This window comes from Artemia franciscana, chromosome 9, assembly GCF_032884065.1.
Source record: "Artemia franciscana chromosome 9, ASM3288406v1, whole genome shotgun sequence".
Taxonomy (NCBI): domain Eukaryota; kingdom Metazoa; phylum Arthropoda; class Branchiopoda; order Anostraca; family Artemiidae; genus Artemia; species Artemia franciscana.
In genome coordinates this window covers 23,716,655-23,743,019 of record NC_088871.1, presented here as the reverse complement: position 1 = coordinate 23,743,019, position 26,365 = coordinate 23,716,655, and the positions used below count along the sequence as shown (strand labels likewise).

The 26,365-nt window shown below is 36.6% G+C and overlaps 1 protein-coding gene across 3 annotated transcripts in view; it reads left to right on the top strand.

Annotated features, from left to right (window-relative positions):
- Positions 1–26,365, top strand: part of LOC136031166 (protein HEXIM1-like) — a 76,931-nt gene that overhangs the window by 12,887 nt on the left and 37,679 nt on the right. Inside the window, exon 2 of one of the 3 annotated variants that reach the window (XM_065710512.1) lies at positions 108–150. The exons of the other annotated variants lie outside the window; for them this stretch is intronic. Within the exon in view, the coding sequence (XP_065566584.1) occupies positions 108–135 (28 nt within the window). The 3' untranslated portion in view covers positions 136–150. Of the gene's footprint in view, positions 1–107; positions 151–26,365 lie in introns of those variants that run through there. 3 annotated transcript variants of the gene reach the window in all.

Below are 26,365 nucleotides of genomic sequence, written 5' to 3'. Positions count from 1 at the left end.
ATCTTTCCGAAAATGTTTCTTCAAAATTTTGAAATAGACATCTTGTTCAAAATAGTCAGAAGTTCTATTAACTGTGTCTATAGGTTGAAATACCCTCCTTCACACAGGTTTGGAGAGGGATGTAGAACACAATAAAACACACTATGTTCGTGCTGAATATCAGAAGGACGTATTGTCAATATCTAAGGAACGGCTGAGGGTATTAAGTTGAAAATTTCAGGGGATGTTGAAGACCTATTGGATGGTAAGCATCCCTCTTGCTGTTTTTAGATTCTCCCTCCCCCATCACCGATCAAAATTTGAAAATAGTGATTTTTTTGTAAACAGTCAAAAGTTCTAGTAACTATGCCTCCTGGGATGTAATGCCCCCTTCAACCCCTGGTGAGAGATTACATTTATGTAGTTTGCCCTTTTTCAAATTAAGGATTTTTCATTACAAAAAAGCAGGAATTGTTGATTCTAGGTGTGTTCGGAAAGGCTAAGGGTATTAAAGTGAAACTTAGAGGAATGTTGACGTGCATGTTAAAATAAATCTGAAGATACCATGTGCATCCTGTTTATCAAAAAGGCGTATTTGCAATATCACAAAACTCTCATAGCATGTTGAGGAGATTTAAAAAAGGGTTGGAGAGTCAGCTGTCCTCCTACTTTTTTTTTAGCTTTCCTCCCTCCAAAGATATCTGATCAAAATTTTGGAATACCCATTTTATTCAAACTAGTCAATAAAGCCAAATAACTATACCCGTGAGGATGAATTGGCCCCCACAGACCCTGGAGCAAACGTTGCAAGTTTTATAAGCTGACAATTGTTTTTATACATAGTTGGTTATTGGGGAAAAGTGTCAATTTTGATGCTGAGTCTCCAAAAAGGCTAAGAATAATATGGTAAAACTTCTAAAAAAAAGTTGAGTGGAATGTCAAACAAAATCAATGCACACTATGTGCAGGAGAATTTTCAAAAGGACACAACAGCAATATCTAAGAAATGGCTAAGAGTATTAAATGAAACTTGGGAGGAATGTTTAAAAAGGAATGAAAGGGAGTCGCCTCTCTTCCTCTTAGCTTTTTAGATCCTCTCCTTAACACTGATAAAGATCTAAAAAAAAACTTATTTTATACACGCAGAATTTATCATTAGGAAAGGGTGGAATATTTGATCTGGCATGTGTCCGAAAAGGCTAAGGGCGTTGAGGCAAATTTCGATAAATATTGGGGAGGGGGGTATTTTGAGCTAAATCAAAAGAAACTAAATGTATCCATGTTTCCCAAAAGGCCTAACTGCATTAACTTAGGAACAGGTAAGGGTATTAGCTTGAAACTTTCAGGGCCATTACTGCTATTGCGGCTGCAAATAAGACTGGTTGTGATTGTAACTGTGACTACTTGCAAATGTGACTGTGATTGCTTGCAACTGCTATTATATCTATTTGTGACTTATTTCAGGGAATGTTGAGGGAGATGTTCAGCTTTGAAACTTCAATGTTGAAAAAGCATCACTTTGATGCTTGGTGAAACCTTGATGCTAAGAAGAACTTAATGTCGAAATGGGGAATGTTAAAAAACTTGAGGCTTTGGGGAAAAATAAACAGGTATTAATTAAAAGAAAACACTTTCCGAAAAGAAGGTTTCAAAGAACAATAAAGAGCCATATTAAACTCTGGATCAGCAGAAATAAATTTCTATATTGATTCAAACTCAAAATGACCAAATACTATTGATAAAGATAAATGAAAACCGAAACGAACAGAAGTATAATCATCTCATAGCTAGCGAACATACAACACTTACTAATATAGATAAATAAGTCTGAGGACGAGTAAAACTTTAATTGCATATGCAAGTCCAACTTACAACAAACAAAATCAATACAAATAAGAGTTTAGTTTGGTTACTGCCCCCTTTCCTAACTGTAAAAGTCTAAAGCCTACTGTGTCATTTGCTCTTTACTGAAAATCAATTCATTACAAATATTTTCTTTAGTTCTTACAATATTGAAAATAAAAATTACAGTGAAGTAAAATATTTATCTGCTGTGCCAATGCATCAAGTACGTCCCTCCCATTAAAATTATGACTGTTTTGTGATTGTAAACTACTTGTAAAAGTTATGGCACATTATTGATGTTTAATTTTAATAATATTACAACCGTTAAAATGTTACAATGTAATATGAAAACAATAGTAATTAATAGTATAATAAATAAGTATGTGAATAAATACAAAACAATATAATATACTATTTTATTTTTAATATTCCAAATGGGAAGTTTTCTAAATAGACAAGTGAGATTTTTTTTTCTTGTGCTATGAGTAGATTTCAAGAAAGTAAAGTTGGATAAAATCCCTTTCTCTGACTGGTCAACTTCTCTTTTTTTTTTTACATCCAATCACAACACAATCAATTAACCAATCAGGTCTCATTTTTTTTTCTATAACTGTTATTTCGTGGTTCGAATTTACCCGCACCAAAAATTTTCAGTCTGTTGTAATCATCTAATTTTTTGTTGAGTTTCGGGACTAGGGAAGAAACTTAGCTGCAGGCGGGAGTGCATCAGAACCAGCAAAAATTAGAAAGTATTCTATGAGAAACAAAAGTATGGGATCCAAATTAAAGAAGGTTCCACTAAGACTGGAGAACCGCTTTTATTATCCTGTTATAATAAATTAAAGAAACTTAGTTGATGAAACCCAAAACAAAAGGAAATGAAAATAAATAATCATATTAAACTTAAAGATAACACATACTGCTATGGATGAATTAATAAATCCTAAAAAGAACAGTAATTAAAATGACTAATCAATTCAAACTTAAAACAACAAGCACAATTTACCACGAACAGGAGTAGAGCTACTGCCCCCTAAACGTTCTAAAGGGTGTAGTATCATTTACGCTGTACTGAAAACGATTTGTATGTTAAGCAGCGTGTTATTTATTTGTGGTAACATTAACACAACAAAATGTAAAAATACAAGGCTTATCAAGATTTACAATTAAGATTGATGTTACTCCCCCTCCCTCACCAACCCCCAACACGGGTTTTGAGCAATTTTGAAGTGAAAAAAATATGTATTATCAGCATTATCTGCATTTGTTCAAACTTCGGCAAAAATAAAAACCGATCGTGCTAAAATTGATAAACCAAATTTTTATTTTGAAATTTAGCGCTCTATTACAACCCTTGGTTTAGCCTACCAACCATGAAAGTTTCACTTCAACTGAAGAAAAAATATGTTTGGCACATTCTAGCATTTCACGAATCGATACGGTCCACTTTTTTTTTTTCAAAATATCCTTTTCCTTTTAGATTTTTATTGCCTAATAAGTTTCTAGATGATCGGGGACAAAACAAGTTTGGACCTGTTTTTATGGCACTTGGTATTAACCAAGTGACATATAGCAATCGCCAATTCTGTCGGTCTGTTTGTCTGTCGGTCCCAGTTTTGCTACTTTAGGCACTTCCAGGTAAGCTAGGACGATGAAATTTGGCAAGCGTATCAGGGACCGGACCAGATTAAATTAGAAATAGTCGTTTTCCCGATTTGACCATCTGGGGGGAGTGGGGGGCCGGTTAATTCGGAAAAAATAGAAAAAATGAAGTATTTTTAACTTATGAGCGGGTGATTGGATCTTAATGAAATTTGATGTTTGGAATGATGTTGTGTCTCAGAGCTCTTATTTTAAATCCCGACCGGATCTGATGACATTGGGGGGAGTTGGAGGGGGGAAACCTAAAATCTTGGAAAACACTTAGAGTGGAGGGATCGGGATGAAACATGGTGGGAAAAATAAATACAAGTCCTAGATAGATGATTGACATAAACGGAACGGATCTGCTCTCTTTGGGGTAGTTGGGGGGGCGGTATTTCTGAAAAATTAAAAAAAGAGGTATTTTTAACTTACGAATGGGTGATCGGATCTCTATGAAATTTGATATTTAGAAGGATATCGTGGCTCAGAGCTCTTATTTTAAACCCGACCGGATCTGGTGACATTGGGGGGGGGGTGGGAGGTGGAAACCTAAAACTTGGAAAACACTTAGAGTGGAGGGATCGGGATGAAACTTGGTGGTGAAAAAAACACGAGTCCTAGATACATGATTAACATAACCAGAACGGATCCGCTCTCTTTGGGGTAGTTTGGGGGGGGGGTTAATTCTGAAAAATTAGAAAAAATGATGTATTTTTAACTTACGAACGGGTGATTGGATCTCCATGAAATTTTATATTTAGAAGGATATCGTGTCTCAAAGCTCTTATTTTAAATCCTGACCGGATCTGGTGACATTGGGGGAAGTTTGGGGTGGGGAAACCTGAAATGATGGAAAACGCTTAGATTGGAGGGATTGGGATGAAACTTGGTTGGAAAAATAAACAGAAGTCTTGCATACGTGATTTACATAATTGGAACGGATCCGCTCAATTGGGGGGGGGGGGGGGTAATTCTGAAAAATAAGAAAAAATGACGTATTTTTAACTTACGAAGGAGTGATCGGATCTTCATGAAACTTCATATTTAGAAGGACCTCGTAACTCAGATATCTTATTTTAAATCTCAACCGGATCAAGCGTAATTGGGGGGGGGGCAGTTGGGGGGACCGAAAATCTTAGAAAATACTTAAAGCAGTGAGATCAGGATGAAACTGGATGGGAAGAATAGAAACCTGTCTAAGATACGTGACTGACATAACTGGACCGGATCTGCTCTCTTTGGTGGAATTGGGGGGGGGGGGGTAATTTTGAAAATTGAGGTATTTGTAACTTACGAAAGGGTGACCAGATCTTAATGAAATTTGATATTTAGAAGGATCTTGTGCTTTAAAGTTCTAATTTCAAAGTCTGATCAGATCCTGTGACATTCGGGGGAGTTGGAGGGGGAAACCGGAATTCTTGGAAAACATGAAAATTGGGGTATTTTTATCTTACGAATAGATGATCGGATCGTAATGAAATTTGTTTTTTAGAAGGAATTCATGTCTCAGAGCTCTTATTTCAAATCCCGACCAGATCTTTTGACATTGGGGGGAGTTGGAGGGGGAAATCTTGGAAAACACTTGGAGTGGAGGAATCGGGATGAAGTTTGGTGGATAGAATAAAAAAAATGTCCTTGATACGTGATTGACAGAATCGTACTGGATTCGCTCTCTTTGGGGGAGTTGGGGGAGGGGTTCAGTGATTTGTGATTTGGCGAGTTTGGTGCTTCTGGACGTGCTAGGGCGATGAAAAATTGGTAGACGTGTCAGGGAGCTGCACAATTTGACTTGATAAAGTCGTTTTCCAGATTCGACCATCTGGGGGGCAAAAGGGAGAGGAAAAATTAGAGAAAAATGAGGTATTTATAACTTACGAGTGGGTGATCGGATCTTAATGAATTTTGATATTTAGAAGGACTTTGTGACTCAGAGCTCTTAGTTTAAATCTTGACCGGAATTAAGCCTCTTATCTTCCTTTTTAAATCTATCTATTGATTCATAGAATTTTGTTAGAGCTCATACCATATGATCTCTTGGCTCTTAGCTCTTCTCGCCTCGTCACAAGTGCCATATGAGCTCTTAGCTCTTGTTGGTATTATGAATCAACAGAACTCCAATAGCTTTCGTCTTCATTGTCGTTGTGAAATGTTTTTATTGTCTTTGAGGCTTCGCTGTCTTTATTCAATGTCTTGTAAGCGTAGACCAGTCTGAGAAAAAAAACCTTTTGTAGTCTAGTTTCTTGTGTCACCTATGCATAGAACCTCCAATGCAATATGTTGGTTCCCCTTATCTTCCCGAAATACTCCTCGAAAGGTTTTCTCTCTACTGTTTCTCGTGACATTAAAGATACGCTATTGCGATAGCCTGGATAAATGTATACTGTCTATCAATTTGCCTGACTACTTCTCTGTGAAAAGATTTGAAGTTTTACTTGGGCTTATAGTTTGAATTCTTTTAGCTGGATTAGAGACATACATTATTTTGTTCCATCATCTCTTTTCTCTAAACACAAAACACGAAAGCCCATTCCCTCGTCCCCCTTCGCTCTGACGGTCTCAGCTTAATCCCGACCCGTCGCTGCCAAGATTTCACAAATACGCTACTTTGATAACCTGGATATAGATTTTATTTCTATTTACCTCCCCCTCCCTTGAGTTAAAGCCGAGGTCCACTTCCTACCCCAAGAAACCTTGAAAATTTTAATAATCCCCTGAAATGCAGTATGCTATTCTGATACGCGGGTGCGGAAAGTTTTTTTCCTTCTACATCGCTACTTCGCCATGAATAGATTATAGTCCAGTATGGGCTCACAGTGCCGAAAATTGGAAACTGATCGGGTATCCTAATGTCCTAAGTCAACAGATCGGATATCCTGCCACATCCTAAGTCAAGATTTGAGGTCCACATGGCCCCTCCGACACTCTCTCAAAGTTTCAGCTTGACCTCCAAAGCTGTTTCCAGAATATTGAAAATACGCTGCTATGATCACAGGGCAATTTTTTTGCTTTATGTTTGCTTTATGTTTGCTTCTTTTTGCTTTATGTTGCCACTTAGCCACGAACAGATTATAGTTGCCGCAGATCATAGTGCAAAAGCGCTTTGGTGAATTAGAGAAAATATGTCAATCCTCTCCCCTTTCCCATTCCCCAAGTCAAAACTTGAATTCCACTTGGTCCTCCTAAAATTCCCTGAAACTTAAACTTATACCCCAAGCCACATCAGAGATGTTGCAGGTACACAGTTTTGATAGCTTTGTATCATACAGCATCTTTGGATTTACCTCGCTACTTACACGTCCAAAATCTAACAAGACCTACTTAAACGTCCAAAATCTAACAAGCCCCCCCTTTTCCATTATAAAACCTTATTTAAACAATTGGTAACTTGGATTATATGCGCCCCTTGCCCTAAGGGTCGCGGGGCCATATCATCCGCGAAGATGTATTCATTGGTCCTTTTGACTTTTTCGAACAAAATGGATATCTCAAAATTTTGATCCAATGGCTTGGAGACTACGAAGGGTTGTAGCAAGGTCCTGCTCAGGAATGGAGATGGTTGTCCCCCAATCGCATTCATGACTTAAAAAGGCATAATAATTATTAATTTTCCATTGAATGAACCCCCTCTGAAGTTTCAACCACCACCTACTAATGAATTCCGGTGGAATTTCGGGTGTGAGGAATCTATTTTTTCGCTTCTGCCTTTGGGAAATGAACAAATTACAGCCAAATTTACCTAAGTTCAATAGATCGATAGTTTTTCATGCAAATGTGCTTACATGTTACCAAATGCGTTGAAAAGAAATGTTGTTAAATTTACAACAACAATTCAGTAGTAGCATTTTAAACTTTCCAATTTTTCTACGTTTCTTTTATCAAGAATCAAAATCAACACAAGAAATCGTCAAAATACCAAGTTTTCTGCAGTATTTGAGAGGCATTTGTGTAAGACAAGATACCTGTGGGCGCGGTGGATGGTGCTTCAGTTGACAAACTGATGTGTTTTTTTTTTTTTACTATATCACGTTCCTCGGTATTTTTAAATCCTGTTTAGGTGCCGTTGGGAACGAGGAACAATGAATTTAGACGGGCTGACTATCCTTTCATATTTTTTTTTATTGCTATACTAAATATAATGTCTTATTCTTCCAGTCTTCCTCTTTTTTGGTTAATCTTGCTCCTTTTACTCACATAATTTTGTAAATAAAAGCTAAGTTGGTGATTTGGACGTGCTTTGCGTCAAAATTCTACCGTCTTAATGAAGGCGGCTTGTACGATTTAAAATAGTTGAATATCGCTTAATGAATTACCAACTTCTTTTGTTTCTACTGACTTGAACAACTTCAGTCTTGAGTTCTTATTTGAAAATCTTGATAAGGCGTATGAACCATATTGAACAGTGAACTTCAAATGGAAAGAGCTATTTTGACTGCCAAATCTATTTTCTATTCCGCGCTTTCACTTCCAAAATAACGCAAACCTGTGTGGTAGGCCTATGTGGAAATGCCCTGGGAGTGTTTGAATGACTACTTCGTGAGTAGACCCAGTGGCGTCGTTTAGGGGGGTAGGGAATTGCCCCCAATAATTTGGAGCAAAACTATTAGGTAACTTTAAAATTGTTGCTTCTTTTAAGTTTCAACTTCATTCTTTATTTTGATTAAATAAAAAAAAAACTTTTTTTTAACTGAAAATAAGGAGCGACATTAAAACTTAAAATGAACAGAAATTACTCCGTATATGAAATGGGTTGTCCCCTCCTCAACGCCTCGCTCTTTACGCTAAAGTTTTTAATTGTTTTAAAAAGTAGAGCTGTGGCAAAGAGTCAAATTTTAGCGTAAAGAGCGAGGGATTGCGGAGGGGACAACCCATTTCATATACTTAGTAATTTCTGTTCGTTTTAAATTTTGATAAACAAGTTTTTTTTTTAATTTCTGAACGTTTTTGAATTAATGCATGTTTGATTTTGGCTCTCCGCACATAAATTATTAAAATGAAATTTGCATATTAATTCTTTTTTTTTGGCTAAACGGCGTTCTCTTAGTTTTGATCAGACGGTTTGGAAAGATAAGGGATGGGGAAGGAGGCGTAGTTGCCCTCCACTTTTTCTGTTACTTAAAAAGGCAACTCGAAGTTTTAATTTTTAACGAACGTTTTTATTAGTAAAAATATACGTAACTTAGGAATTAACTTACGTAACAAACCTTTATATTCTTATATTTTTATTATTTATATGAGGGGGGTTGTCCCCTCGTTAATACCTCGCTCTTTACGCTAAATCTTAATCTTTGTCCCAATTCTTTAAGAATGACCCGTGAATCAGAAAGGCCGTAGAATAAATAGTTGAAATTACTATAATACCTTAGCATAAAGAGCGAGGTACTTATCTCCTTCTAAATACCTCGCTCTTTATGCTAAAGTATTTTTAGAACCCCTCATATGCGTAATAATCTCTGTTCGTTTTAAGTTTTAATGCTACTCCTTACTTTCAATTGAAAAAACTTTCATGTTTATTTTTTTATTGTTTTTTTATAGTAATGCTAGAAAATCTTGCGCCCTTTTCATTGAATTTCTCTTCCCCCATGACATATTCCTCCAAGGAAAGATCCTCCCACATAGCCCCCTCCCCTCAACCCCACCCCAAACCAAAAAAGTCTCCCTGAAAACGTCTGTACACTTTCCAATAACCTTTACTGTATGTAAACACTGGTCAAAGTTTGTAACTTGCAGCCCCTCCCCCAGGAACTGTGAGGGAGTAAGTCATCCCCAAAGACATAGTTATTATGGTTTTCGACTATGCGGAACAAAATGGCTATATGAAAATTTTGATCCATTGACTTTGGGAAAAAAGAGCGTGGGAGGGGGCCTAGGTGCCCTCCAATTTTTTGGTCACTTAAAAACGGCACTAGAATTTTTCATTTCCGTTAGAATGAGCCCTCTTGCAACATTCTAAGACTACTTGGTCGATACGATGACCCCTGGAAAAAAAAAAAAAAAAAAAAAATCAACACGCACCCGTGATCTGTCTTCTGGCAAAAAATACGAAATTCCACATTTTTGTAGATAGGAGCTTGAAGTTTTGCTCTAGGGTTCTCTGATACGCTGAATGCGATGGCGTGATTTTCGTTAAGATTCTACGACTTTTTTGTGTTGTTTCCCCCTATTGTCCAAAATAAGGCAAATTTTTTTTAGGCTCGTAACTTTTGATGACAAACACTAAATTTGATAAAACTTATATATTTAAAATCAGCATGAAAAATCCAATTCTTTTGATGTATCTTTTAGCATCAAAATTCCGTTTTTTAGAGTTTCGTTTACTATTGAGCCGGGTCGCTCCTTGCTACAGTTCGTTACCACGAACTGTTTGAACACATTTTTTTTTATTAATCTACCCACATTTTTATTTTTTTTTAAAATGTAAAAATGGGGCTTCATTGCTCTTCCTAAAATGCTCCATATTAATATTTATACAAACATGACACCTTCGAAACATTGAAACCCTATCTTCAAGTAAATAAATGAGCCTAGTTAATGGCAAAATTACGAAAAATTACTATACTTCCTGTTTCGCCACATTTGCTCAGGTCAAATTTTTCTCCTGATAGTTAAGGGTATTTTACTTTCTAAAATCTATCAGCTTAAGATAATTATTAAAACTTTTAAAACCAGTTTTATCAGTTTTGAAACTTTCAAAAATTGATATGGATACACCATCTACTTTTTTCCAATAAGACAGAAATAGAATCATTGAAAACAAGAAATTTGTTTCATCGGAAAACATGAAAAAGAGATAATGGAAAAACATAATGAGAATGATATACATACTGCTGCTAGATAGGTAAAATTGGTTGTAGTTAAGTCATAGTAGTTAGTGGCGGGGGGGGGGGAGGGACCAGCTCCAGGAATAATTTAATTGCTTTAATTTTTTACCTCCAATATTTAAATCGAAACTCTATCAGAGCTCCAGATTCTCTTGTTAGTAATTGAAACGCATAACAGGCGCTCATAGCGTCCCATTCCTTGCGGTTTGGATTCACATACTAACCCGTATAGGTAGAACTGCCTCTATGTACAATGCCATCCTGACTTCTCGCTATTTAATTTTTTTTTAATATTTCTTTTAACCAGCTCCGAAAAATAATTAATATAGACGTTCTGAGGATTATTACTGTTATTAGTCGCAATTTGCTTAACTCCAGCACTACTTCTGTAACATTTATTTCCTAACCAGCTTGCTATAAAAAATGTCTGCGGCAAGTAGGATAAAGTGGATTCGAACAATATATTTTTTTTTTCTCACAATTTAGAAATTTTATGCTCACATCTAAGCGGTACCAACCCGCACTCTTTATCTATTGTCATCAGTTTTATATACGCTACATGACTATGAGACCGAGCTTCGCTTGGAGAAAGGAATTTTGGACATAGAAGGATATTCAGCCCCCCCCCCCTCCTGGAATTATATACCCTCCATACCCTGATTTACATTAAAAAAAATTGTAATTTGCTAGATTCCATTTTTTTTAAACAAAGATTCAAAAAGGAATCTAATTTTCAAACTCTAGGTGTCAATTTTTCCCATCCGATTCGCATCTCTGACAAGTTTCAATTAATGTGAGGTTTCAACCATAATGCTACAAAGAATTGTTCAGATTTTCTAGATATTCTTAATCAAACAATGCTTAACGAGAAGTTAATAAATAACGCATTTTTGAGTCCTTTGAATAAAATATATTTTAGCTATTTCAAATGTAAAGAAAATTTTCAGGGGGACTCTCCGTGGAGAAGAATTTCACAGGGCTGGGTGGAAATTTGTCCGTCGGGTTTTTTCATTGGACAACATCCTTTTATTTATTTTTCATTTTTTAATAAAAAAAAATCAGGATTGCTTAATTAAGTTAAATTCATAAAGAGCAATTAAATATAAAAAATAGTTTATAACTGAGCCCACAATTAGCTCTCTGTGATGTCCATGTGTATCCGGACCAGCCTTTCCATTCCAAAAATGTCATCACCAAGTGGCACTTTATGTCTAATATATAAAAATGGTATGATATAAAAATTAGCCTTTATGAGTCCTTAAACAGCTCTCTATGATGTTCCAGTGCCTCAATAGCGCTGAAGAAAAATAAAAGGGCATATCACTGCTGCCAATGTATAAAAGTTATTTTTATCTTGTTGATCAATGACAGGGGTTGTAATTTTCCTGTATATGGTTTCAACAGTGACAGTGACAATTTAAGATGAATCTACTCCATTTTCATCTAATGCTATTTTCCTATCTTAAACAATGCTCAATATCTTTCTCGGATGTTATGCTCGTACATTATACATTCGTTAAAAATACCATTGTAATTAAATAAAAGTAAACTGTGACACGCACTCTTATTTCTAAAAAGCTCTATTTCAAGATGGTAGAAATAAATGAAAATATGGATGACATACCGTTTGAAACAGCTTAGTTATCTAAATTAAACGTACGAACTGGATTTTATTTATGTCATCTGATTTCTTCAAAAACTTCCGTTTTGATTTTTTTTTTTTTTAACGGCCTCTGTTTACACCACAAACTTTATTTTTGGTCAGGTTACGGCTTATAAAACGAATAACGCTTTGGGGGAGTTTAATAATTTTTGTATGTTATTTTAAACATTGATCTTTTTACTGCTTAAGAAATCCTTATGCCTCTCCTTTGTTTTATCAATGGCTACGTCTAATTTTTGCAAAACCCTTTATCTATCGCAACTTTGACAAACAGGCTGGCTATTTCTAATGGGGTTGTTTTATTACGGTTTGACTTGACTGCTTCGTTTACAGCTATAGAGAAATATAAAGATGCTGATCTTTATATAGATCTAATAGATCTAACAAAAGGAATTTAATGTTTATCCACCCCCCTTCCCCACGGCTGGTTGATCTCCAATCACTTTCAACTTATAAAAAAGGGCTAGACCTCTCAGTTTCTGATGTATAAAGCACCCTCCAAAGTTTCTAAAACCATCAGGTTGAGGAAAAAGCAGTCTCCCTCTTATGCGGAATGCTCATTTCGGTGTTAGACGTTACTCTTTACTTTTATAATAACAGCATAGAATAGAAATATTCCCAGAAATCAGGAAGTAGTATTAAATGTCAATTTTTCAATCTGATGTGAGTTTTCAGTTTTTTTGTATCCAACCCCCCATGGAAAAACAACCTGCCCAAAAACTCCTGCTTAAGGCCCTTGGGATTATACATCAGTCTCTACCTCCGCACTCTCTTCGTCTCTCCGTTAGAAGAATTCTGTATCAAACAGTTCGTGCTGTCAGTGAGGAGCGTCTCAGCTAAATAGTAATCAAAACTCTAAAAAACGGATTTTTGATATCAATGGTCACATCGAAAGAATTGTCTTATCATACTGATTCTAAATATATAAGCTTATCCGGAATTTATTGTTAATGATAAATAATAAAATTTATTTTTACTCTTACCCATCACAAAGCCTGAGAAAATTTACAAGATTTTCGAAAAAGGGGGTAAACATCCCCTAAAGTCAAGAAATCTTAATGAAAATCCTACCATCAGATTTAGCGTACCAGTGAACTCTACGGTAGAAGTTTCAAGCTCCTATATAGCAAAATGTCGAAGTTTTTTTTTTTTTTTGCCAAAAGAAAAATAACGGTTGTGGGTTTATTTTTAATTTTTTTTTCAGAGGTGATTGTCTCAAAATAACTGTCGTAGAAGGTCGTTAGAGAGTGCATTTGAACGGAAATTAAAACTTCTAGTACACTTTTTAAGTGACCTGAAATATTGGAGGGCAACTCTCCTCGGGGGGCTGTTTGTTAGAAAAACGGACATGGGAGGGGGTCTTTCCCAAGCCCTTCTTCTCCTTAAGTCATTCAATCAAAATTTTTAGGTAGTCATTTTGTTCAGCATAGTTGAACTATGTTTTTAGGGGTAACATGACTCCCCTCTCCCGCAGCCCGTGGGGAGAGGCCTGCAAGTTATGAAATTTGCCTATTGTTTACGTATAGTATATGTTACAGGGAACTATACAAACTTTTTTTGGGAGGGAAAATATTTTCTTGGGATACGTTTCCATGGAGAGAATTTCCGTGGGAGGTAAATTACCGAGGGCTAGCTTTCAAGGGCAAATTTAACAGTGGAGACATTTGACATAATTTCTAAACGAAATTCTTTTTGTTTGTCTAACTTCCTCTTTGTCAACTCAATTTTGCTTATGGATATTTTTCCAGGGGAATTGTCTGAGGGCTATTTTCAGCATCTTAGGATTTCTAGGAAAAAAATTTCCATGGGAAGGGGGATTTCTGGATCTGTTGGAAAAATAATTAGAAATTAAAGTCGCTTTCAAATGAATTTTTCATGCTGAATCGTTTCAAATAGTTTTAAATAAAATAAAAAATAGTTTTTCTGCTTCAAGTGATGTCAAATTGTAGTTTTTAGTGCTATATCACACTTACGGTTGGTAGAATTGATAAACATCTAGTAGATAAATGCAATAGCTATTAAATGAGCCATTAACTTTCATTCTAAAAAGTTTTGGTAGCCCGATAGTCCCAGCTTTTCCACTAGAGGCATGGCACGAAAAGTGGCGTCTATATGGCCATTTCGAACTTGCTGATGGTGGAATGTATAGAAAGGTCATAGATATGAGCACTATTGTTTATATGAGCTATTAAATATATGTCTTAAGATACCTGCGATACCAATATACACAATAACAATACACCCATACCGATACGCGTGATATCGATCCGTCCGATATTGATACAGTGTGCAGCCCTTTCCCCAGGGTCTATGGAGGGCTATATCATCACCGAAACTAAAGACATTAGACCTTTGAACCAAGTTGAACAAAATGGCTATCTCAAAATTTTTATTGAAGACTTTGGAGAGAAAGGGCCCTAGCAAATTGAATTCCCTTTCGAATGAACTATTACACATCTCTATGATGTTCTTGTCGCCCTTAGCCCTGCTAGAGAAAAAAAGGAGACATCAGTGCTACCCAAAACAAAAGAGATTTTCCTTGTGGTTTATAGTGGGGGACTCTAATTACCCTGTAAAAGGTTTTCAGACATGCTGGTTCCAATGGTACACTTTTTATTTTAATCTGACGTCTTTTTTGACGGGTTTCAGACTTTTCGAAACCACGATAAATGTCTTTTCCCAATAAACTTTTATTTTTAAGACGAACCGAAATAATAGTCAGCATTTTTTAATCACTGTTAGATGGCAATTTTTTTCGCTAGGTAGTTTTTTTTCTAAACGCATTTTTAACTTTTTGTTACTATGGGCTGTGGTTCGCTCTTTACCAGACTGCAGCTACTGCTGCAACCATGATTGTATTATATCAATAGATGCAGAGCCATTAACAGAGTTTCTGATGTCCGGAGAATTAAAACTCCCTTCCGTGGTCAAATATAAGCAAAAAAATTGAACCAAAGTTAAAATCAAAGTGGGCAGTAGCCCCGCCCCAGCTGCGGTGCCTGGGGCAGTTGCCCTGGTTTTACCCATACCCTTCGAATGGTTTTGAATAGATACAATAGGAACCCATAAACCTTTGGGAGCGGCGTTTACCCCCCCCCCCCCGAAAAATACTCTCGGATAATACCCCCTCCGTGGCTGGCTGGTTTCCAATCACCTTCGACCTATAAAAAAGGACTAGAACTCTCAATTTCCGGTCTAATGAGCGCCCTCCAAAGTTTCTGTGACCATAAAGGTGAGATGTAGATGAGGAAGCGGTAATCTCTCTCAAAGCTTTTCATGGTCTTACACCAGTTGTGATATCAGTAACGTTCAGTATACAATTAAAATTATTTTAAAAACATAAGCATAAAAATAAAAACTTTTTTAATAACCGCACAGTCACTAAAGAGCATACAAAAATATTGGATTGATTTGTCAGTTAACATTTTGGTCTCACCAGCTATAATACCAGTAGTGAGTAATTGTAAGAAATACACCATAGTATTACTCAAAAAATGCTTTATTTGTATACTGTAAAAGTGACCTTAATCGGTTTACTTTTACTGCACCAAAATTCCTATATTGTTTTGTATTTTCAGTAAAGCGCTAGTTCTCTATTATCGTACTAACATAGGTAAATATGGGTATTTACTTTATTTGCACTAGCTTTGTTGATAAATGTTAGATAGGTTATGAAGCAATAATTTGTGTTCGTTTTAAATTTCAACTCCGCTCTTTACTCCCCTAGAATTTTTTTTTAAATTAACCTTTGCCCGTTTTAATTCGAATTTAATGCAGAAGCAACACTGCAATGATCTTTTTAATTTTTTTTTGGGGGGGGGGGCGGCACCCTCATATACGGAATAATTTCTGTTTGTTTTAAGTTCTAATGTCGCTCTTTATTTCAGTTTAAAAAAAATCTGATTGTTTTTCAAATAATGCCGATAAATCCATGCTATACAAAATGGTGTACGCGATTTTTGAAGGTGGGCAACTTCGACAGTTAGGAAAGAGTAACTGTTTTTCTAAAGAAGATTTTTATGGTTTTCAAAATCTAAGCAAAATTTTGGTATGTCTAAATTATTTCACAAGTTATTCAAGGGTTTTGGACCGTAACTTTTACAATGGTACTGTTTTATGCCTCCAAGCTTTTCCAATTAAGAAGTAGCACCAAAAGTGCCGTTCTAGTGCTATATGGCGCTTACGTATAGTAGGACTGATAAAAAGTCAGTAGGTATTAGCGATAACTTTCAAATAAGCCATTAAACATGTCTCTAAGAAGTTCTGGGTGCCTAATTAAATAAAAAAAAACTAATTTTTTTAGCTGAAAGTAAGGAGTGACATTAAAACTTAAAACGAACAGAAATTACTCCGTATATGAAATGAGTTGTCCCCTCCGTAATCCCTCGCTCTTTACGCTAAAGCTTTTAATTGTTTTAAAAAGTAGAATTGTGGCAAAGAGTCAAACTTTAGCGTAAAGAGCGAGGGATTGCGGAGGGGACAACTTATTTCATATACGGAGTAATTTCTGTTCGTTTTAAGTTTTAATGTCGCTCCTTACTTTCAGCTAAAAAATTAGTTTTTTTTTATTTAATTTCTGAACGTTTTTGAATTAATGCATGTTTGGTTTTGGCTCTCCGCACATAAATTATTAAAATGAAATTTGTATATTAATTCTTTTTTTTTGGCTAAATAGCTTTCTCTTAGTTTTGATCAGACGATTTTGAGAAATAAGGAGTGGAGAAGGAGGCCTATTTGCCCTCCAATTTTTCGGTTACTTAAAAAGGCAACTAGAACTTTTAATTTTTAACGAACGTTTTTATTAGTAAAAAATATACGTAACTTAAGAATTAACTTACGTAACAAACTTTCATAACCTTATATTTTTATTATGTATACGAGGGGGTTTGTACCCTCGTTAATACCTCGCTCTTTACACTAAATCGTAAGTTTTGTCCCAATTCTTTAAGAACGACCCCTGAATCAGAAAGGCCGTAGAATAAATAGTTGAAATTACCAAAAATACTTTAGCATAAAGAGCAAGGTATTTATCTCCTCCTAAATACCTCGCTCTTTATGCTAAAGTATTTTTAGAACCCCTCATATGCGTAATAATCTCTGTTCGTTTTAAGTTTCAATGCTACTTCTTCCTTTCATTTGAAAAAACGTTTTCATGTTTATTTTTCATTGTTTTCTTATAGTAATGCTAGAGAATCCTGCGCCCTTGTCATTGAATTTTTCTTCCCCCATGACAGATTCCTCCAAGGAAAGATCCTCCAACATAGCCCCCTCTCCTCAGCCCCACCCCCAAACAAAATAAAATCCCCCTGAAAACGTCTATACACTTCCCGATAACCATTACTATATGTAAACACTGGTCAAAGTTTGTAACTTGCAGCCCCTCCCCCAGGGATTGTGGGGGAGTAAGTCATCCCCAAAGACATAGTTATTATGGTTTTCGACTATGCTGAACAAAATGGCTATCTCAAAATTTTGATCCGTTGACTTTGGGAAAAAAATTGAGCGTGGGAGGGGGCCTAGATGCCCTCCAATTTTTTTGGTCACTTAAAAAGGGCACTAGAACTTTCTTTTTCGTTAGAATGAGCCCTCTTGCGACATTCTAGGACCACTTGGTCGATACGATGATCCCTGGGGAAAAGAAAAAAAAAACAAAAAAATAACAAACAAACACGCACCCGTGATTTGTCTTCTGGCAAAAAATACAAAATTCCACATTTTTGTAGATAGGAGCTTGAAACTTTTACAGCAGGGTTCTCTGATATGCTGAATCTGATGGTGTCATTTTCGTTTGTCGATTTTCGTTAAGATCCTACGACTTTTAGGGGGTGTTTCCCCCTATTTTCCTAAATAAGGCGAATTTTCTCAGGCTCGTAACTATTGATGGGTAAGACTAAACTTGATGAAACTTATATATTTAAAATCAGCATTAAAATGCGATTCTTTTGATGTAGCTATTGATATCAAAATTCAATTTTTTAGAGTTTTGGTTACTATTGAGCCGGGTCGCTCCTTACTACAGTTCGTTACCACGAACTGTTTGATAAGCCCAGCTTTTCCACTTGAGACATGGCACCAATAGTGCTATTTGATACTTGCATATGGTGGATTTTATAAAGAAAACGTAGCTATGAGCAACATCTTTTATATGAGCTAGAAGACATCTGTCTGCGATGTTTATGTAGCCCGCTAGCCCTACCCCTTTAGAAATTGCACAAAAAGTGCCATTTTAGTGACATATGGCACTTGCAGATGGGAGACAGATCAGTGCTACCGATGCAAAAAAGTGATGTTCCTTGTTTTTCAAGGAGGGGGACTTTAATTTCCCCCTACTAAGCTTTCGACCATGCTGATTCCAGTGGTACACTTTTTATTTTGATCTCACGTCATTTTTGAGGGCTTTGGCTTTTTTTCGAAATCACCAAAGATTTCTTTTTGCAATAAACTGTTACTTTTAAGACAAAGCAAAATAATAGTTACCATTCCTGAGTCAGTGTCAGATCGCAATTTTTTTCACTGGGCAGTTTTTTTTTCAAGACGTGTCTTTTAACTGTTGGTTACTATGGGCTGTGGTTCGCTCCTTACTGGGTTGGAGCTCCCGCTGCAATGGTGATAATATCAGCGCAGGCCAGAAATATCCCCAGAAATCATAAAGGAGCAAATATGAATTTACATTTTTGAAACGTTTTTAAGTTTTTGTACCCTTCCCCCCACCCCAAATAATATCTCCACCCTCCACTCGTCTCTCCCTTAGAACTAATTATGCATTTATCTGAAGCTTCGATGAGAGCTGGGTTGTTTTGGCAGTAAGATGTACCCTTCGAGGAATTGCCCTCCGTAACTAACTAAAAAACGATAAAATAACCCCATTATAGAAGTTTGATTACCTTTTGAGTTTTTTAATTTTTCCAGTGCTTAAAGATAGTATTTGCTCTTAAAAACATGGACATTTTTCGCGTTATTTTTCTGCAGGGGGATGGAAAATTGTCTAAGGGAAATTCCCGTGTAAAGAAAGTTTTTGTGAAGAATTTTTTTTTTCAACGGGGATCAAATTGTCTAAATAGATTTTCCGTGGTAAAATGAAGGTAATGCCCACAAGGGTGCTACCAGGTGGCATCTCCCTTCTTATTGCAAAAAAAAATGTTTCTAGCGTTTATTTTAATCCTTTATCGGAAGTGATTTGCTTCATAATGCTGGAATATAGTAAGATACCGAAGGTAACGTTTGGTAAGATACCAAAAGAGGACGTTTTAATTGCCTAGTTTTCTTAGCCTCACTGACCCTTCAAGTGAAAACTAATTGAGTTTTTGGGACTTGTTGTCTAATTCATTTTAGTTCCCACGTATGCATTCAGGCTAAGCCTTTATTTGGTTCTAAGGAGGGAGTGGGGGAGAGTAGCAATGATGAATTAAAATAAATGCCGGAAAAATTTTCTGTGCAATAAGAATGGAGTTGTCGCCTTGTAGCATCTTTGTGGATACCAACCAGATTTCTCCAAGGAAAAATCTTGCCAGAAAATTTGATCCCCGCTGAGAATTTTACCTGGACAAATCCGCCGTAACATTCTCTCCATATGTAAAATTGTGCATGCAAAGAGGAAGAAAGACAAATAAATAGAATTTTGTAGAAGAATTCAGGGTAATTCTTCCGAAATAGTTTCTCCACTTGGAAAATCCCTCCAGATAATCTCCCCTCCACAGAAAACCCCCCGGCGATAAACGTCCCTATGCTTCCCAATATATGTAAACAATGGACAACTTACAAAAATTATAAAGGCATTACAATGGGGTTTTCTGATAGTTTAGTTTGGATCGGGGTCAGTGGTGTGACTCTGTAAGCTCGGCCAGAGTCGACCCAGCTCTAAATGGGTACTTGGTGAAATCTGGGGAAGGTAAACAGGAAGGTTATGCGAAAGCACAGGATAGTTGGCCCCCAGCCCCCCCCATTGCACTTCCTGGCTGAAGGGCCAAGAAACGAAGATCAGCACCGTTGATAGGGACTGCAAAGTCTAATGCCGTGTTCTTTACCTTTTTTTAGTTATGGAGGGAGTGAGATACTTAGAAGTTTGCATTTTAATCCCAAAACATAAAAAAACAAGTTTTTTCAACCGAAAGTAAGGAGCAAGCTTACGTTGAGCCTTCAGATAAATTAATTTAAAAAAAACAAGTTTTTTCAACTGTAAGTAAGGAGCAAGCTCTCATTGAGCCTTCAGATACATACAGAATGAGTTCTAAGGGAGAGATGAGGGGAGGACGGAGGTAAAAAATTATGTATAATCCCCGGGGTCGTAAACATGACTTATTTAGTATCATTAATTTAATTATTATTATTAATTTTTTCGAATTATTCCAAATTGTATCTATTGCGAATTTATTCCGTAAGGGGAGACTGCTCCTTCCTCGTCCCCGCCCCAAATCATGTTTGTATAAACTTCGGAGAAGGCTGATTACATCAAAAATTGAGAGCTGTAGTTTTTTTGTAAGTCGAAAGTGATTAAAGACCGGTCAACCACGATGAGTATTTTCTGGGGAGGGTAGCAATCACCTAAACCTTTGTGTATGCAAACACTGTGAAAAAAAGAGGATTTACTTATGTTAAAAAAAAAAAAAAAAAAAAAAAAGAAAAAAAAAAGAGAGAGACAGAAGGAGAAAAGGAAGACTGTTTTCCTAAATTAGTGATTATATATATATATATATATATATATATATATATATATATATATATATATATATATATATATATATATATATACTATTTGTAATGATAATGCTTTTTTTTGTATTGTTTGTTCCCATCCGCTAATTTGATTGCTATTTGAAACCCTATCAATTTACAAGGTCGCTGAGTCTCTTTGGCTTAAGCTGGAGTGTAAGACCAAAGTGGTTGCAAGCATTGGCGATGAGACGATTTTACAGATGACTTTTAGAATTTACGCAGGAAAAGTTGAGAGATTCCTCTTAAAGGGTGTGTTTTTTGATTTGCTGAGACGCCATTTCCAAATCACACGCAGCCGAATGACGCAGTGCAAGGGGCTGTTGAAATAGTGCGAGATTTAGTCTTCTATGATGGGCATACGAGTTGAAGGAGGCGTAAGGGGGGTAAGCACTTTAATGTTAAGGGTAGAGCTGGCAAAAAAGCCACGCTCATTAAACTTACCATCACCCACCCGAAACTTTGTTTACAATGCACTACTGTTGTCTGCAGCAACTCAGTGCTGACGGCCTAAGTAAAAACTCAGTCCACTACTTAATGTATGCTTTTTAGATGCATGTACATTGTTTATTTATGTATTCTGTAATGTTTTTGAATTTAAGCAAGTAATGTCTTTTCTAAATAGTAGTTTTTCTTCTTTATCGCTAGAAGAAAAATGTCCCATTGAAGACTTAGGAAGGAACGGGCTATCTTTACTGTTTTTATACCCCCCCCCCCATCAGTTGGAAGAACGCATGCGTATGTGGTTCAAGGCTCTGGACAGCTGGGCTGCTGCATGTTCATTCCGTAAATAATTAATTCAGAATAAGCGCCTCCGTAGCCTCAGCTATGTAAAGTGGCATGATAGCTGGACAAAGCTGGTTTTTACGGAACAGGTTAACCCTATAGAGACAATTGTTGTAGAAAAACAAAACTATACTCTTTGAGCTTAGACTGACATCTTGCCGTAAAAAAATATTGCTTTTAGCAACATCTTTCGATTTTGCTGAAAGATGGCAGTCGATTGATGCCTTCGGGGAGCTGCTGTGTGACGCCTGGCCTACGCAGTTAGTCACTAAACCAAAGGATAAGAAAAACGAATGAAAAGGTGAGCAATTTTTAAAGCCAGAAACTGGAAATAAAATGAAAAGGTGGGAGATTCCTTGTATGTCATATGTGTATAAGATATTTACAATTTAAAATGTGTGCAAGAATTCGGGTCAGTAGCAAGATACATTTCCTCATGTTGTAAAACTACAACATCGGACGATCGTGGCTCAAAATTGTGAAACGAATAACGCGTACCAAAAATGCTTATGCGATAATAAACAAAACATTTTGTTTGGTTTAGGCTTGTGGTTGTTACTATTATAGACCAGCGAATCCATAGGAATAATCTATGTTATATTTTAGAAGTTAAATAATTTTTGTTTTCTTTCTAGATGGCGGAATCTTGCGACAGACTGAAAAAACGAGCTCAAAATCGCCGAAGTGATGCAGAAGAGGCCGCCAAGTATTTTTTTGACATTCCAGAAGACATGTTGTCGGACTTGTCCGACGATGATGATGACAATGATCCAGATTTTCTTTCTCCAGAAGATCTTGTCGATGATCCTGATGAAGACTTATTGCCTCTACTGGAAAATCCCCACTTCTTTTTGGAACAGGATGACGTGGACGCTAACACTGAACCCAGTGACGATTACTCGGTGGAAACTCCACCCTCCAGTCACCAACAGCAACCAGAACAGCATGTACTGGAAAATCAAAGAAGAAATTGAAAGTCCAAGAAAAATTTGGCTGGAGAAAAGTAGAAATAGAAAAAGTCGATCTGTCTTGGAAAGGAGAGCCTCGCCAAGTTCCAGGCATTTTGGAGACTCAATTGAAATACTTCCAAAAATTCTTTGACGATGAACTTCTTGAGCTGATAGTTGAACAAAGTAACCTCTTTGCACTTCAAACTGAGGGATGCAACCTCTGCCTCACTGTCGAAGAGCTAAAAGTTTTCATGAGCATTATTCTATTATTGGGGGTGATAAGAGTTCCCTATTATCGAATGCACTGGGAAGCAGCTACCAGATACCCACAAATTGCCGGCAAGATGGGCCGACAAAGATTTGATAAAATCAAACGTTTTCTTCACTTCAACGACAACAGTAAAGCTAAGAAACCTGGAGAACAAGGATTTGACAAGCTATACAAGATTCAACCTGTCCTGGGTCATATCCGTTCCAAGTTTCTTGAAGTCACTCCCGAAGAACACCATTCAATTGACGAGCAAATGATTCCTTTCAAGGGGCGAAGCAACTTGAGACAATATCTGCCGAAAAAGCCGACGAAGTGGGGAATAAAAGTTTTCACAAGAGCTGGTGTGTCAGGTTTTGTACATGATTTTGAAGTTTATCAAGGGAAGGGCACTCTTGGTGAAGATGACATAGAGCCAGATCTTGGAGTTGGAGGCAACATAGTTTTACCTCTGATAAGTACCTTGCCAGAGAAAATGAACTACAAGATTTATTTTGACAACTGGTTTTCAAGCTTGAAACTAATGAGTTTGCTCAAAATCAAAGAATTTCCTTGTATTGGTACGTTGAACAAAGCACTACTGAAGGGCTGCCCGCTCCTCACAGATGGTGAAATGAAGAAACGAGAGAGAGGAACTTCAGATTACAGGACTGACATTCATTCCGGCGTTATTGTAATGAAAGGGTTAGACAACAACACGGTTTGCTTGGCTTCGACGTATGCAGGAATAACACCACAGGATACGTAAAGACGCTGGAACGTCAAGCATAAATCCAGGGTTGAAGTTTCAAGGCCAGCCATTGTTTTTGAGTACAACCGTCATATGGGTGGCGTAGATTTAGCGGACATGCTGGTGGAGATGTGCCGAACTCATTTTCGGACACGAAAATGGTATAGGAGAATCTTCTGGTGGCTTATTGACACAGCAGTCTGCAATAGCTGGCTTCTTTCAGGTTAAAGCGCTGACATTAAGGAGAGACGAACTGATGATCTTGAGAACCTTCAGGTCTGAAGTTGCTGCAGGGTTGTATGCCTCGGCGCGTGTGATGGCCCAACTAAAACGTGGTTGACCATCCGCAGATGTCGAAGCAAGTCCCAGCCCCATTCGAAGTCGTAACCGAATCCGACCAGCAATATCTGCTCAAGTTGATGGACTTGATCACTGGCCAAAAAAGCCTGACAAGCAGAGCTTGTCAGGCTCAGAGCTTGTCTTGCACTCTTGCTGCAAAGAGTGCAAATCAGGATATACCACCTTTGAATGCGAAAAATGTGACCTTCCACTGTGCCTTACTGCCAAAAGCAATTGTTTCAAAGCCTTTCACACCAAGTGAAAGAACCCCTTTTTTATATATTTGAGAGGCTAATGTTGTATTTTTACAACATGGTCTAAAATTGACAATTTTGAATAAATCATGCAAACAAAAGCTTTTTTGTCAATGGTCTGACCTAGAGATCACATGGGAAGCGTTGGAGATTTTCCTGGTATTCGTTCTTATAGTGGCCTGTCAAGGGTTAATGGGTTTTATAATGTTGATAAACATTATAGTTTGTACCGATTTTGTTTGGTTATAAAATACATAAAGGGTAGAGCTTCTTAATTTCTTTCATTGGCTCAGAACCGGCTTTAAAAAAGCAATGGAAAGTAGAACGAGTAGAAGAAGAAGGTATTGTAAAGGGACTGGATTTGATTCGTCTTCTTACGGTAACAAAATAACAGAAATTGAAGACAATCTTAACTTTGACCCTCACCCTAATAAAAATGCTGGAACTACGTCCCTGAGTAGATATAATGCTGTTTTGATTTTTAGATACATTTATTTCGCGTGCTTGATATTGCTGTTGTGATTGTAATTAGATTCTTCGTCACACCGGTTATCAACACTATCCGCAAACCGGTTTTTTTTAATGAGAGTCCAGTCCAGTGTCATTGTAGCTCAAATTTGAGAACTTTGATGAATGCAATCCAAACCTACGGGCATAAACAAAAAAGTAGGAAGTTTCACAAAATAACAGTTTGCGTAGCTCTAGCATAATCGCAGACCGAAGAAGGGGGGAAATCTTCCAGTATCTCATAGTTCGCATATCAATTGTATGTTTATCCTAAATATGCCTCCTTTTGGAAATTAGTCCCCCCAAAAAAACCCTGTGTGTATACATGTTGTTAGAATTTTTGGTACTTCCTTGTTAGCTAGTACACACTCGAGAAATTGGATCGTGAAATAACCGGTTTTTACGGTCTTTATACCAGACAATTAGCTTCGGCTCGGTAGAAAACAACATAGTGGCTATATTTTAATTACTGTAAACGTTAAGTTTATATTTTGGTTTAGGTTAGGTTATATATTTCATATAATGAGCTCTGGGCAACCCCCCTTCCAAAATTCTCTGCTGTAGTTTCCACAATTTTGTTACTAAACTATTATATTTTCGTCATATTTTGGTTTATTTCATTATGTTTAACCCAACTTCAATTCTTGAGTAGGTAACAAAAAGTATCGATTTTCTTTTGAAGAGAAAGCAACTTCTGGAAAACCTGTCCTTTTTATTGTGGATATTCGTAGTGCCAGAGTCCTCCCCCCTCTCAGTTGCTTGGTGTAGCTTTCTGGAACAGTTATACTGAAATGTGTGAAATTTTGGGTGCTTGTTAAATTTCCTGACCAGACTCGAGAAGTTTGATCTATTTTATCTGTTTACAACCGGTTTTTCTGTTTCCATTCGGAGATAAAGCTTAAGCTCAGTGAGATAAACTATTATGTAAAGTATATATGAATTAAATGTTTAATATATAGAGTTGGTATTTTGGTTAAATTAGGTTAGGTATTTAATACAGTGCGTTCTGAGCTGCCAGCTTTCCAAAATTCTCTATTGTACTTTCAATAATGTTGTTCCTAAAATGTTATATTTTCATCATATTTTAGTATATTTCATTATGAAAGCGCCAAATTCTGTACATGCAGTTAGGGAACTCGGAGATTGGACTGGATTGAAATTATAAAAAGCTGCTTTATATCTTTATCGATTTCTACGGTGATTGCCAAACCGAAACTTTGAAAAATATAGGATGAATGAGGAGTGTTCGATTGTTTTAGCCTCAATTGCAAAGTTAGGTCAAAGCAAGATTTTTAAGCTGTTACCTCAGTTCGTTTTAGCAGTGATGACATTAGGCAACGCCTTCTTTCTCCTATACAATGACCCACCAATTTTCCTTCATAATAAATGATACACAATTATACTTCACTACACATAATTTTATCGAACATCAAGTGAATCAACTCAATCAAATACAACTCTAAAATATACATCCATGTTAACCATTGGTTCTGTATGAATAAATAAAAAAAAACAAGTTTTTTTTTTTTTAAGGGAAGCAAGGAGCAACATTAAAACTTTTTATTTCCGTTATAATTAGCGCTCTCACAAGTTCTCGGACCACTGGGTCGATACGATCACCCCTGGGAAAAAAAACACGCATCCGTGATCTGCCTTCTGGCAAAAAACACAAAATTCCACATTTTCGTAGATAGGAGCTTGAAACTTCTACAATAGGGTTCTCTGATACGCTGAATCTGATAGTGTGATTTTTGTTAAGATTCTATGACTTTTAGGGGTTGTTTCCCACTATTTTCTAAAATAAGGCAAATTTTCTCAGGCTCGTAACTTTTGATGGATATGATTAAACTTGATGAAACTTATATATTTACAA